Source organism: Hippoglossus hippoglossus, chromosome 9 (genome assembly GCF_009819705.1).
Source record: "Hippoglossus hippoglossus isolate fHipHip1 chromosome 9, fHipHip1.pri, whole genome shotgun sequence".
NCBI lineage: Eukaryota > Metazoa > Chordata > Actinopteri > Pleuronectiformes > Pleuronectidae > Hippoglossus > Hippoglossus hippoglossus.
In genome coordinates, this window is record NC_047159.1 from 1178699 (window position 1) to 1192881 (window position 14183).

Below are 14183 nucleotides of genomic sequence, written 5' to 3' on the forward strand. Positions count from 1 at the left end.
CTGGATCTCTGGATGAAGCGGTTTAATGCGACTGAAGTTATAAAACCTTAGTCAAGGCCTCTTATCATTATTAAGTGGTCATGCAGCACAGCCGCGGTGAGAGAGGTGATAAATGACTTTTCCACGGTGGAAATTACTGGTGAATTTTAAAGGATCATTAAATCACATCTCTAATTTCCCTCCAGGCATCCGAAGGTTTTCATTAGAGGCCACAACACTATCCGACACCAACACATTTCTAACATGTTCTCATCACCAAAAGCTCTGGAATCTCCTCGTCTTTCCAAGGAGACGTCTTCGTCTTCTACGTGTCCTCAGGACTCACTGTGACATGTTAGAGACATTTTACTAGGAGGCTGCAGGAGAAGATCCAGAAAATGTCCAGAGACACTGACTCAGACATTTGTTCTCACATAGAGAACCTGCACAACATGTGGGGAACACGTCAGGAACATGTGAGGAACATGTGGGGAACATGTGAGGAACATGTGAGGAACAACAGCTCTATTTGAACACGCAGCACAATGCAGTGACTGTTTTTGGTTTGTAGCCACAACAGTCAATAATTTATCTCATAAAAACAGGATGAATTTACTGTTATTGTCAATTATATGGAAAAACAACAGATGCCTGGAAAGAACAAATAAATGCCGTTAAAACGTTTCTATATTTCTGTTGAAACACAGATTCTTGATCGGGGATTTTCTTCAGTTTCATTGTTTTTTATTCCACTTTTTTATCCCTGGTGTTTATTTTACGTGTTTAATATTATTGACTTTTATTTTTCAGGGTTTTCAATTTCACACTTGCGTAATCTTTGTTTTTAATGTGTTGTTGTGATCCTGCTTGGGGCTGAGTGTTGTATGAAAGGAGCGATATTAATAAAGTTGAGTTTTAAAGGTATATTTATTGATTTGTCCGTATACTTTATGTGTTAATGTCGCAGAGATATGAGTGTGAGTGTGTCAGCCTCATATAATGATGAACGGTCTCTCCTGCCAGAAACTCAATAAAGTCATTACAAGATATTGTAAATGTCCTGAGCGTTAAATGGAACTGCAGCAGTTAAAGTGAGTGAAGCATTAGTGTCACTCTTTGAAAGTGGTGGATTTAAATCTCGGCTCCTGTTGTGTTTAACCTTCCCCACGTCAGGTGTGTGTCTCTGGGTTGTGTGGATGCTGCGGTAAAGTGAAAGTCTCACAGCAGGAGATTTTCCGTGGTACTGGTGGCTCTGTTGCTGCAGCAGCTCCATGGCCGAGGGAGAGGTGGAGTCGCTGCTCTGCTTGCTGCTCACCGCCCCCCCTCTGCCGGCTGGGGTCACCTCTGACTCCTCCCTGCCGGCCGTCTTACCGTACAGAGGGTAGTGGAAACCTGGTGCACACAGGACAACAAGGACGTTTACTAAAATACTGAAATCCATGAGGGTCTGCTGCACTTACTGTAAAATGTATCTGACCAAACATTTGGACAAATTGCACAAATACACAACTTTTATCTTTATATTGCACATTTAAAAACAACCTTATGTTGTATATAGTAGATCTATTTTTATCTTATTTATTCTGGATTCTTATTTTTCTTATTTTTACTTATTAATAAATGTTCCTCCTGCTGTGTCAATTTAGAATTTCTTCAAAAGGTAGATCTTGTCTAATCTAATTTGAAATTATGCACACAACACACATCACTGTTATACTGCACTCTACCATATACTGTATTTGTTATATTGCATGACTTTATATTCAGTATCTGTGTGTAGTTGTTCTTATATTGTTCTATTTATTCAGTTTTATTGTACTTTGATATTATTTAGTTTGAGCCTGTATTTGTTCTGTATCTGATCGGCTGTTAAACCTGAATCTTATTATCTGATCTGATTTGAGTAACTGTGTATTAGCTCCTCAGCAGTTGCTAAAGGATCAGCTGTTAGCTAGCACACAGCTCAGCTACCGTAACCAAACATCGGCTAATTGCCAATTTTGGCACCGTGAACATTCCAGTGTAACTGAGCATGTTGGTTTTTGGTGTAATTGCTTTCCTGCTGTGAGTAAAATGAGAAGATTGAATCTGTTCAGTGTCGACAAATACAATAACCAACGATAACCATCTGCGGTGGTCGTATTCACGGCGGTGAGCCCGGACTCTTACCTGGGTAGTTGTGGACCAGCGTTGGGGACACCCCTCTGTAGGAGGCCCCGCTGCTCTCGCACATTGCCAGGTAGGGCGGGTAGGAGGAGTGCTGGTACTGGATGTAGGGCTGCTGGGGCGTCATGGGAGGAGACACCGCTGCCCGGGCACTCTGAGACTCCTCAGACAGCCCTCCTATTGGCTCCTGACCCTGATCGTCCAGCCCCTCCAGCCGGTCGGAGTCCTCGGGGTCGAGGGCTGGTGGGAGATCGTGGGATCCATGGACCCTGGCCTTTTTAGCATCCCCGCCTGCTCCTCTGTCTCCTCCTCCTGAGGTCATCTTGGCCCCGGCCGGCTCCACGGTAGCTCCCCATTCTTTGCCCCTGTCTGCTTCCCCCTCCTCGGCCTCCTCCCCGTGCTGCAGCTCGGAGTATTTGCTGTGAGCGAGGCGGTGAGCCCAGGCCGGTCCGTCTGAGGGCTAGATCGATGGGGACAAGTGTTGGTGCTAGTTGCAGTGTTTCCCCTATAATTCTTTGTTAACAGTGGTGGGTGGGAGTTGTTTTGAGGTCAGTTCAACTTCAGTCCATGTCTCTGTCCCAGTTTTTGTTTAAATATGGCCATTTGCAGAGATAAATACTAAATGCCTTTTTCATAATAAGTCTAAATGTTAGCCCCGATTTAGGCTGATTCAATACTTTCATTTGCACATAGACTTTTTGAGCAGGGTGGAGAACTTCCTGCTGCGGCGGCCCACCGCTGCTGAGTGAATATAGAGGAAACACTGTGCACTTGAGTGAACAGAGCCAGAGACAGACCACCTATCACTGGCTCTGGGTGTGATGTTGATGAAGGATGACGACGTTTCAACAGCGGGCGGCCATTCAGCGGGGGATGTGAGGAGCGTGGCGTTCCTCTCAATGACACCAATCAAGACACGGCTCACAAATGATAAGCTGCAGCCAAATCCAAGGAAAACACAACCTCCCCCCCCCCCCCCCCCAGCGTTCATTCCATTCATACAACAGTTTTACATGAGCCAGCATGAGTTAGCTGTTAAATGCATTGTGAGATGTCACGATTAAAAACCTGTACAACTTTCTGAAAGAGCAGCTCGTATCAAAACCAACAGTTATTAGAAAGTTTACTTTGTTTCTTTTAGTTTTTATCTTTTACATTTACAGCTAAAGTTGGAATTACACATTTCTTCCGAACATTCTCATTCTAAACATTAAAAACATTTTCATCCATCAAATCAAACTTCATGGTTTTGATTTAAACCAAAATGACTTTAGTAGTTTGCCAGAGTCGAGCTACAGCACCACAGAAGCCAGTCGGTCTTTGTAATTAGCACCGATTGGTTTCGCCGAACACGACCTGTGATTAATCTCTTTACGAAGCACCAACAACACCATCAGCGGCGGCGGCGGCAGGTTATAAACAGAGGGAGAAACTTACACTGGAAAAGGAAACATTTGAGTCCAGATCTGTCTGACTGTTCGCGTTGTGGAGTGATGAAGAAGAGGAAGAAGAGGGTGACTTGATGTCATCACAGTCTTTCATCGAGACCTGGTGCTGGTCCACCAGTCCACCGTGAACCGCCTTCAAGCTCAGACCCTGTCCCCTTTCTCCTCTCTCACTCATCTCCACGTAGGACAGGATGGGTTTGGGACAGCAGCCTTTAGCACCGTCCGGACCCTTCCCTAGCAAGGGTCCACTGGCTGGTCCTCCAACCATATGTTTAAGGTCCTCACTGTCTCTCAACCCCTGACCCCTCTCGCCCCTCTGCTTGGCACCTGGTGGCTGGTCACAGCATTTGGAGGCCAGTAACAGTTTCTGGTCCATGTAAAGTCCTCTGGAGTACTGGCCATAGTACAGGGACTGGGCTAACGCCGTCTGGGTCTGACTCATTGCCAGCTGCAGCTGAGATTGAGGCGGCCCATCGCCTTTCTTAGAGTCCAAGAACTCGTTGGAAGAGCTTTTGTCATCCTCCTTCACTTCTTCCTTTCTGTCTTTCCCTTTGCCGTCATGGGCAGAGCTTTTGTGGAAAGTAACACTGCTGCTGTTCTGCCTTTCCGACTGCATGTACCCCGGCAGGTAGTAGGGTTCGTAGCTGTGGTAGTATGGAGACTGGGAGTCTTTAGAAGATGGGGCAGATGAAGTGGGAGGGGTTTTACCAGAGTTACTATGGTTACCGTTAGAGCTCACGTCAGAAGAGGCAGACGAGCTAGACTTGGATCTGAGCCCATCTGACCGACATTCAGAGGATCCATCGTCCCCGGCATCTGAGATGTCGGAGTAAGCGGGACTGTTGTTCTTGCTGCTGCTGTCAGCTGCTACCAAGCAACTCCCACCTGCGTCGATCCGTGATGAACTGCCGATGGAGGGACTGGGGGCGTTGTCGGTGAAGGTGTAGACCTTGTCGGCCTCTGCACGGATACTGGCCATCCTGCTCTCTTGGCTTTCTGTGAGTCCATTCATCACGTCCTGCTTGCTGAGGTGTTCCTTCAGAAGGCTTCCAGAAATTTCCTTGACACCCATTTTAGATCCACCAACACCATCCTCCATTTTGATCCCGCTGCTGTCTCCATTAGGTGTCCTGGTGGACTCGTCTTTGTTATGTTTGTCCTTCAGCCTCCGCTTTTCCTTCTTCCTCGTCTCTTTGCTGCAGGTAACCAGTGTTGCTTTGACGAGGCTCGGCTCCACAACAATGCTCAGCTTTGGTTTGATGGGTTTTAGAGGAAGGGTTTTACTCGTGAGACCCACAGCTGCCATGGGAGAGGGCTGCTGTGGGGGGGCAGTATCTGCTGTGCCGGGGGGATACGTTGCATTGGGTATGGCGATCAGCTTGGGAGGAGCAGGAGCTGGAGCAATTGGCCGGTTTGTCCGTGACTTGGAAAGTTTCTCCACCTTCCCATTGGCCTTCTTGCCTTTATCACATGCACTTCCCTTCTTGTCGATCAAACCTTCAGCTTCAAGTTTGGGCATCTCCACCATGGAGTTCCTGTCTGGGACCATGCAGTTCTCCAGGACCACGGTCATGTTGGAGATGATGGGCAGATTGCTGAGGTCATCAATAAGCCCATCTTTTAGCAGTGAGGTTCTTCTGGTTTTAGAGTTAGCTGTGGGGCTGTGGTCGGTACTCAGGAGTAGCCGTCTGTTCTTAGGAGACCCTACTGTGGTCACCTTGTAGAGAGGTGCAGGTTTCTTAGAGGAACTGTTGGCATTAGTGCTGTTGTTAGGCTCTGTGAGGTCATATGTTATGTTGCTGATGGTGTCCTCACAGTCTGATAGTCGTTCCTCACTTTCTCCATCCTTCATGGGCTCCAGCTCAGGCTTCCTCTGCTCCTCGGCCTCCAGGTGTGCATGTGTCTGGTGGTAGCGCAGTCCATTGATGTGCTTGTAGCGTTTAGTGCAGTTGGGGTGGGGACAGTCAATGAGAATGGGTGGGGGTGGTGAAGAGGCACAACCTCCCCCTGGATCCATGAATGAGGGGTCAGATTTGCCCTGGGGTGTGGACGGGGCGCTGCGGGATTTGGCTCGAATCCGCTTCCCGTTTCCATTTTTAATGTCGTCAGAAGAGACCAGGCTGAGGTCCAGGTCGGCCGGAGGTTTGTTCTTTCGCTTCCCAGACGAAAGGGTGGGGGCGCTGTGCGAAGATTTCACATCATCCACGGTGAAGAAAGAAGGTGGAGCTCGGCAGGTGCTGTTGATGAGGTTGAGGCTGCCTCTCCGTCCCTTGCTGTGCATCGGCGCAGAGGTTCCAGCCACGCCTCCTCCACGGCTCCTGTGCTGTGTGAGACCTCTGACTTTGGCAGCGGGCGCCGGCTCAATGCAGGGACGCTCGGCCATGGCCATTCGCATCCGTTTCCCCCGGCCACGTCCGCCTGGCAGCTCGGGGTCACTGGAGGGCGACTCACAAAATCTGGACAGAGGAAGAGGAAAGTTCTGCTTAATAATCACTTACTGACAATCTGGAGGAGATAGATCATATCAAAAGTATGAAATCACCTCATATCGTATCACATTTTATTGGCATTTTTCTTGTTGTTGAAAGCTTCGCACCAAAAACAACTTCACATCATTACCCAAACTGAAACCTTACAGCAGCTCATAGCACATCATCATTCAGGGCTCGTTCAGACCCTGACGTCCTGGAGAAAAATGGATTTTTTCACTGCACAACGTCTGCTGCTCTTTTGATAACATAAAGAAAACCTGCACACACCCCAGTTATCTCTGTGTTTGATATGGAGACATTCTGCATTCACCAGCCGTCCCTGAGCTTTGAAGTCTTCTCATGCTGTTTACGTCAGTGCCTTGCATCTTAACGCTGGTGATGCTTTTCTACAGTCGCACAGTGTCGTGTATATCAAAAACCTGTCTGATACCATGTCAAAAAACTGATTTATTTATGATTATCCACAGTGTAAACCTGGTCCTGGCCTTTCTTGCATTAATTACAAAGCTACATCACAGGACTGCTTGGTGTTAAACACTCCATGAATAAATTCTGACCTTGGAAGGACTGTTTTGGGTCTTAATCACCTTATTAATGGAACAGACTGCAGAGCACATTGAGAGCAGCCTTTTCCCCCTCTGTGATTTTAAAATGATGATATCTCACATTTCCTATGATGTTTGTAATTGCTTTTCTACATCAGTTTGTCCCTGAATGTCACTGAAGCTGTGGGAACGTGTGACTAAAGTTTAACACATTTTCTTTGGCATTTCAAGGAGGTTTCAAAAAGCAATTTTGGATCTGACGAGTGATGAAGCACAGACGTTTTTAATAAACACATTCTCAGCATTTGTGTTGATTATATTTTGTTATTTTAGTTTAATCATCACATCTTTTATCTTGCGGTGATAACGACTCGTCAGAGGAATCGTTTCATCTCATTGAATTATATAATAAAGCCAAATTCAAACGTCCAAATGGAAAAAAACTATTCAGACGCTGGTTTCTGAGATTAAGCTGTAATTGCCATGACAACAATCATTTACTCGCAAGAGCAATAATTGAGAGGTTTCAGGCCTGTGAGCAGGGACTGTCACAATTTCCACTCAGCAATTACAGAAACCACTCTGCGTTTGTACGGAGCCGGGTCGGAGAGTGGTTTCTGCTCACGCTCGTCGTGGAACAGCAGCTGACGGCCCCGGAGCCAAATTAGACTTTTTATCATTTCAGCAACATTTAAGCACTTTGACAAAAACAAGTGCTCTTTTCAGTTAATCAAAAAAAAAACAATCATCAGCAAATAAAGGCCAATAAGAATAACACTAAAAAAAAAGTGTCGGATCAACCGGGGAAATAAACTCAGCAGTGTGTGATTTCAGATTCTATTTTAGAATTCCAGGCGGCAGCTGCAGCCGCGTTGGACAGAAACACAGTTGCTGTAATATTTCAACACATATAATGGAAACACGCTGTCAAGCTTCAGCTCATCGTGCAGCAGCCACGGTGACAAGTGACGAGCCGGGTTTTTAACACCGACGCTCAACGCTAACGTGGATCCAGGTCGACCAGCCACCAGAGGAATTGTGACCATAAAACATTTGATTCTGAACAAAACTATTTTGGAAAATGTAAAAAAGTCAAAGGTACAAGACAGGTGTGTAAATAATGATTCTAAGAGTGAAGGAACTACACATCCCATAAACCACTGGGAATGATCCATTTCCTACGGCTTCAAGCTGCTTCCTCATGAATTTAACATTATATAATGTTGTAATATATTATAGTTTGTGTCTTTTATGTTTGTATATAGTGTTTTAACATAGTGTAGTGACCTAGTGTAGTGACCTAGTGTGGTAATGTGTAGTGTAGTAATGTGTAGTAATGTATAGTAATGTGTAGTGTAGTGTAGTAATGTGTAGTGTAGTGTAGTGATGCTAAACGATCCAATTGCAGCCGACATGATTTCCGTGGTTGTGTTAAACATTTCCATACAAGCTCCACCAATCAGAGACATAGCTACTACACTGGAGGATTGTGGGTAGTGTAGTTCTTCTCCTGGACATCTTGAATAAAACACATTTATCTTAAAACGCAGCAGATATCGTACAGACTTCTACAGGAGAATATAACAGGATGTCACAGTCTGTACAGTAGCTCTTACCCTGCCTCTGATTGGCTGGTGAATGAACCATACGCTCTGGACTACTGTATATTTGTATTTTTGTAAATATAGTTTGAAAGAGAGGATGTGAAATAGAGAGTTGTTACCTCGGGGGGGCCCAGTCGTGTTTGGTGCAGTCTAACAAGGTTCCCACGTACGTTCTCTTCCTCCACGTCACGTTCACCACCAGAACACCTGCCAGTCACACAGGACAGAGAGAGAGAGTTTCACCTTGTTCTCAACAGGTCGTTTCTATCAGCCTCTGGAGCTGCAGGAATCCTTGTGTCTTTGTCATCACTTGTTTTAATGAGGAGACTAATGAACCGCTGACAAAAGACAAAATGTGCAGGAAGGATAAGAAATAAATCGAGCAACCTGAAGAAAGGAAGGAGCAGACGAGTGCCGGCAGCAGCTGCTCGCCGACAGACGGAGGCTGCAGCCGGTTTGTGTTTCTGTGTGAATCTGCTCAGACTCGTCGTTCAGAAGCGTCTGAGCAGGAAAACACAAGTTTCTATTCCTGTCAGGTTTCTGGGCTGAAAGGGAAATTTAAACCCAGATATTCAAACTCTAATCGGGGGATAGAAGAAGCTTCAGACATGTGGAACAAACGTCTCCCGCTCCTCCTCCTCCTCCTCTCTCTCTCCTTCACCTTCTCTCTCACGCGCTCAGACTGACATTTGAAAACCATTAACCTCCATTTTGTGAAGCGCCGGAGGCAACGTCAGGCAAATCAGATTGTGGAAACATTACGGCTTTGAAACAACGTTTGACTGCAACACACAACTTCCTGCTCGTCAATTAAAGCCGTGATGTCGTCACTGTCGCAACACGAGCAGAGGAAACATGGAGACATGGAGGCCGTCGTTCTCTCGACATGATTTATTCATTTTATGTTCATGTTGGGTTGTTGCAAAGCTAAAACGCTGTCGAGTGCAGGGAGGCAGCCTGAGTGAGCACAGGGACCATCTGAAAGCGAGGGCAGAGTTTGGAGGGAAAGCTTCGCAAAGCCGTGATATGAATAAATAATGTTCTCAAAATGAAAAGACTGCGCTCGGCAATGAAGATAGAAGAGAAACTACATAAACACGGACAAGTGTGACCCTCATTTTAACAAGAGGGAGATTTTAGTTTTTCATCACGAGGCCCTGAAATCGACCAAATCTCCAGTTAATGAGACGCAGAGTTTTGATTAATCAGCCAAATTCTCTTTAAATAAATTAGCTTTGAAGTTTTTGCAAAAAAATATTTTCCGCGATTTATCACAGACTCACATTTACATTCTGCATCAGGATCCGAGCCTGATGATGTGGCTCTTTGGAGGCTGAAGAATATGAGGGGCAAAAACTTTCCAATAAGAGAAACAACATCTTTTATTTTTAAAAATGACTTATGTTGTTATGACAAAGAAATAAATTGAGGCAGAGTCATATTTTAAAAAGAAAAATTCTACATAAACGTTGCTTCATTTCGTGCAAATTCACACTTTGCTCATCTTCATAAATTGAAGCCTTGACTGTAATGAAACACAATCAGAATCACAACTGTAATCAGTGTAATTTCTGCAAACTGGTGGCGCTAAAGTCGACGGCTTCACATGACTGAATGAAAAACACTTTATTTTACAGACTAGAAAAACCTGAGTCAAATCCACCAGGAACGTGACGAGAAGCTGCAGAACCAAGTTCTACATCAACACCACATTCAAATATCAGTGAAACGTTCCAGGTGTTCTTCAGTGTTTCTCTAAGTCTCTGTCCGGAGATCAACTTGTTATAACACTTGTTATAATTCAGCTTCTATAAAGACGAGGATCAGTTCACTGAGCTGAGGGAAGTGAACGATCCTCAGGATGATTTTAACACTGACTTTAATTAAAAGTTTCAAAAGTTTCAGCAACATCAGGACATCGATCACAGCTGCACACAAACAGTCCAAACGTTCAGAAAGACAGATGTAAAATATATTGACTTCTCTATCGTTAACTGTTTTAATTCGGCCTGATCACTGACAGTCGTCAGGATGTCGAGCTCAGCATCATGATGCTCTGGAGGAAAGAAGCCTCCACTTCACACGACATGTGACGTGTGTGTGTGTTGCTCCTGGAGACACAACCTGGAATCTAGCTCGTGGGCTAATTGGTCTGTTATATGTGTGTTTCATTTCTGGACAGTGGGAGGAGGTGGAGACATGTCTTTATTTACAGTCAGTGACACAGACACAGACACAGACACAGACAGAGAGACAGACAGACAGACAGTCAGTCAGTCTTGAGCCAATCAGCATCTGATTAGAGCTCATCAGACTCTGGTCTCCTGCAGGGCGACGAGTGGGGGGAGTGGTCTCTTCTTCTTCTTCTTCTCTCCTCTGCTTATCCAATTAGCATTCTGCTTAATTAACATGCAACCTCCGTCTCCCCATCGACTCCTTCCACCGCCGCTGGTTGGCTGTGGGGGGGGGGGGCGATCGTCCCCGAGCAGCAGGGACGACCCGTCAGGAGGAAAAACAGCAGAAAATACAACCTCCTCACGTCTCGCTCTCTTTGTCTCTGTGACGCTGTTCCTCTGATCTGTCTCTCCGTCTGATGAAACCATCCTCCCTCATCCCCCCCCCCCCCCCCCCCCCCCCCCCCCCCCCCTCTCCCTCCATCTTTATATTCCTCTCCATCTCTTCATTCCTCTGACGATTTAAAAAATACAGACAAAACCTCTCATTCTGTCTGTCTCTCCTGTCTGTCCTCTGTCCGTCCTGCTGGGACACAGACAGACTGAGGTTCTTCTCCTCTGTTCGTCGTCCATGTCTCAGTTTCTCTCCTGAATCTTCAGACTCTTCCTGAAACACTCTGCACGTTTTTATAAATCTGTAGTTAGTCTGTATGAGTCTGTGTACATCTGCAGATTTATATCTCCTGTCATTTCCGTATGCTGCTGTTCCTCCTGATGCTGCAGATCCAGTTTGTATATTCACATCAAACCTGGAGACACGACGACGCTTTGATGCTTCCTGCATTCATTACCTCCGCTGAGGAGGGCGGGGGGGCTTCACTGCTGTCTGTTCGTCTTTTAGCAGCAAAGCTAAAACAAATCTGGAGGAAAAGTTCAGTGAACAGCCGAGAAACAGGATTTAGTCTGAATCCAGGAATTTGATTTTAACGCAGTGAGATATTAAAAATCTGAGACTGTTGTAATTACAAACTCAGTGACCTTTTAAAATCTGCCTGAAGGCGGCTTGAGGTTTGACCTGCGTCCGTCCAGCCAGTAGTTTCATGTATTTAAGGTATAAGAGTATTTACAGAGTTGTTTATTGGACGTTTCACTACTTTCATCTTGTAACGTCTCTCCTGTGATCTGTCGTTTGAGCCTGTGGATCTGAAGGTTTTTACAAAACAGACTCTGAATCATGAAGAAACATATTCACATGTGAAATAACATAAACCCAGAGTGTTTACACATGAATGTCACGGATCGTCTGTTTCCTCTGACTCCATCTCTACGCCTCTCTCGTACGTACAGTGTGTATTGTGTGATTCTTCCCTCCCCCCTCATCTCCCTCTCGTTCAGAAGCTCTTGGCTTGTGATAATGTTTCCTTGTGTCGTGTTTGTGTTTTCTTCTCGTTTTTCACTCGTGTCCAGGCGGAGCGAAGAGCTGCGTTAATTAAAACCGGGCCTGGATACAAACGCCTCTCCACCAAACCCGACTCCACTTCAGAGGCCCGGCGGCTGGCAGTGTGAGATGGGATTTATTCATTAGCAGCCTGCAGTCAGGTATTATACCTCCGCTGAGAGGCTGCCAAGCCGAGCGCCGTCCTCGTTAACAGCCTATCAAAGTGCGGTGGCGTTGGAATCGACGGGTGAATCATCAGGCCGTCTGATCCGCAGCCTCGTACTCCCACAGTATCGCTTTTTAGAGCGTTGGACCAGTTTCTGGCTCCACTTCTCTTCGTGTTTTGGATCCAATCGTGTTCAAATATAAACTGGATTTTTGTTCTTTTTATTTGGGAAGTAAAACGTGTCTGAAACGCTCTGGAAAGACAAAGATAAGCAGCTGATATTTGTTCTTGTAGCTTTGGTTGCAACAACACCCAGTTCAGGCAAACAGGGCGAGTCCGTGGTCTCCAGGTCAAACAAATAAAGAGACGATGATAAAACACAAACTGTGATGGAGGACAGAAGGATCAGTTCCCAGGACGCTGATCAAACTGAGTCACTGGGGTTCGGAATCTGGAAAGATTCATTTTTGCTTGTGAGAAATGTGAAGAATCTGAAGACGCCTTCACTTCCCAACATGGACTTCAGGTCCGTGCTGCCCGGAGGGGACACTGAAAGTTCCCAGAGTGAGAGTGAACTTCTGAAATCATTAAGAATCAGGTCAATAAAGATCATTTAGAGAATAAATGAAATGTAAAAGCCTCCTCAGAGTTTTCAGATCTGACTCGGACAGAGACTCCTCCCACATCTCGGAGCCAGGACAGAAAACACAGTGAGTCTTGAACTTTGAACGTAACAGTTTCCATAACAGACAAACATCAGACCACCACCAGCCTCAGCTCTGGAGAGGTCAAAGGTCGTGGAGAGAGACAGACAAACAGACTCCATATCTAGGTCACATGATAAGAACTGAGCTGAACCAGCTCCAGGATAAAAACAGAGTTTAGGTTATTTTGTTTTCCTGCCGAGCTGAGCAGCGTTTTTTAAAATCTCCCCCCACTGGAGTAAACCTGAGAAACGATTCCTCAGGAGACTCCTGCTCTCTGGGCTCCGTCAGAACGTTGGATATCGTTCGTCTACAGCTTGTAAACGAAGAGTGTGAGTTTACAGCCTCCCCTGTTGAAGTCAAACAGCCCTATCTTTAGCTTTAATGAGGACGAGCTAAACAAACATTTACTGCAGACTTGCAAATGAGTCTTCACACATTTACTGCAGGAGGTTTAGGTGAAAAAGATAAAGTGAAGCTTTCACACAGACCGAGTTCAATAAAAACGGTTTTATAGCAGTCGATTTAATCTGTTTCCTGTTGGAGGACGAATCCGGCTGGACAACAATATTCAGCACTGGAATAAAAGTCAGAGGAGACGTCTGAGCTGCTTTCACACATCAAGTGAAGTCATGTCGAGTTCAGGGATCAGAAAAGCTGCTGATCTGTTTCTGCCACATCTGCCTCAGTCTGAAACCTCCACCGACACAGTTTGAGCTTTCAAGAGCTTCACAAGACATATCGAGGATATGTAACGTGTGAAACAAAGGAAAATTCATTATCGACCAACACTTGACACCCCCTCATCAACACTCACACAACACATGTTTATTATATATCTTTTTTATGATTTAGATGTTTCAGTGGCGTTCTCACCGGCGAGTAATCTCATACTACATACTATAAAAACATCTAAAAGACTTAAAGAACATTTTCAGGTGATGTTTTCACAGTGAACATCCCAGAAACGCGTCCTACCTTCGTCGGTCTCGTGCCACACGATGCCCTCCAGGTTGACGCTGGTCCCGGGCTGACACGGCCCCAGACCGGCCGGGTCGCCCTCCAGCGGCCCGGAGACGCCTCCATCCTGGGTGTTGGTGCCGATGGACCTGGTCCTCACTGCCATCTGCTTAGGGTTGGAGGTGGGCAGGGCCGGAGGGGAGAAGGAAGGAGCCGAGGGCAGAGAGGAGCCGGGGTGGCCCGGAGCGGGGGGGGCCGGCACAGTGAACATGGGGTCGACCTGCAGAGAAGAGGATTCATTAGAGATCACGACGTTTCTCTGGTGACTCAGGAGAAGACATAAGAACTTTACTAATGATTCATATTAGTATTTTTCTCATATTTTGCTCTTGTGTTCACTGCTCAAAATAAGTTTTTCTATTTGAGAAACGCAGACTTCACGAACAATTGTTCGGGAATGAAGCCTCCTGCAGCTTCTATAAAAGTGTTCATGTAAAATAATCCTCA

At 45.8% G+C, this 14183-nt stretch overlaps 1 protein-coding gene across 3 annotated transcripts in view; it reads right to left on the bottom strand.

Annotated features, from left to right (window-relative positions):
- Positions 1-14183, bottom strand: part of znf608 (zinc finger protein 608) — a 36342-nt gene that overhangs the window by 5003 nt on the left and 17156 nt on the right. For 2 of the 3 annotated variants that reach the window (XM_034596783.1, XM_034596786.1), the window contains exons 2-6: positions 13695-13956; positions 8354-8441; positions 3583-6049; positions 2149-2605; positions 1202-1371 (exon numbers count right to left, since the gene is read on the bottom strand). In XM_034596783.1, the coding sequence (XP_034452674.1) occupies positions 1202-1371; positions 2149-2605; positions 3583-6049; positions 8354-8441; positions 13695-13956 (3444 nt within the window). The remainder of the gene's footprint in view (positions 1-1201; positions 1372-2148; positions 2606-3582; positions 6050-8353; positions 8442-13694; positions 13957-14183) is intronic. The other variant, XM_034596784.1, reaches the window with a different exon arrangement.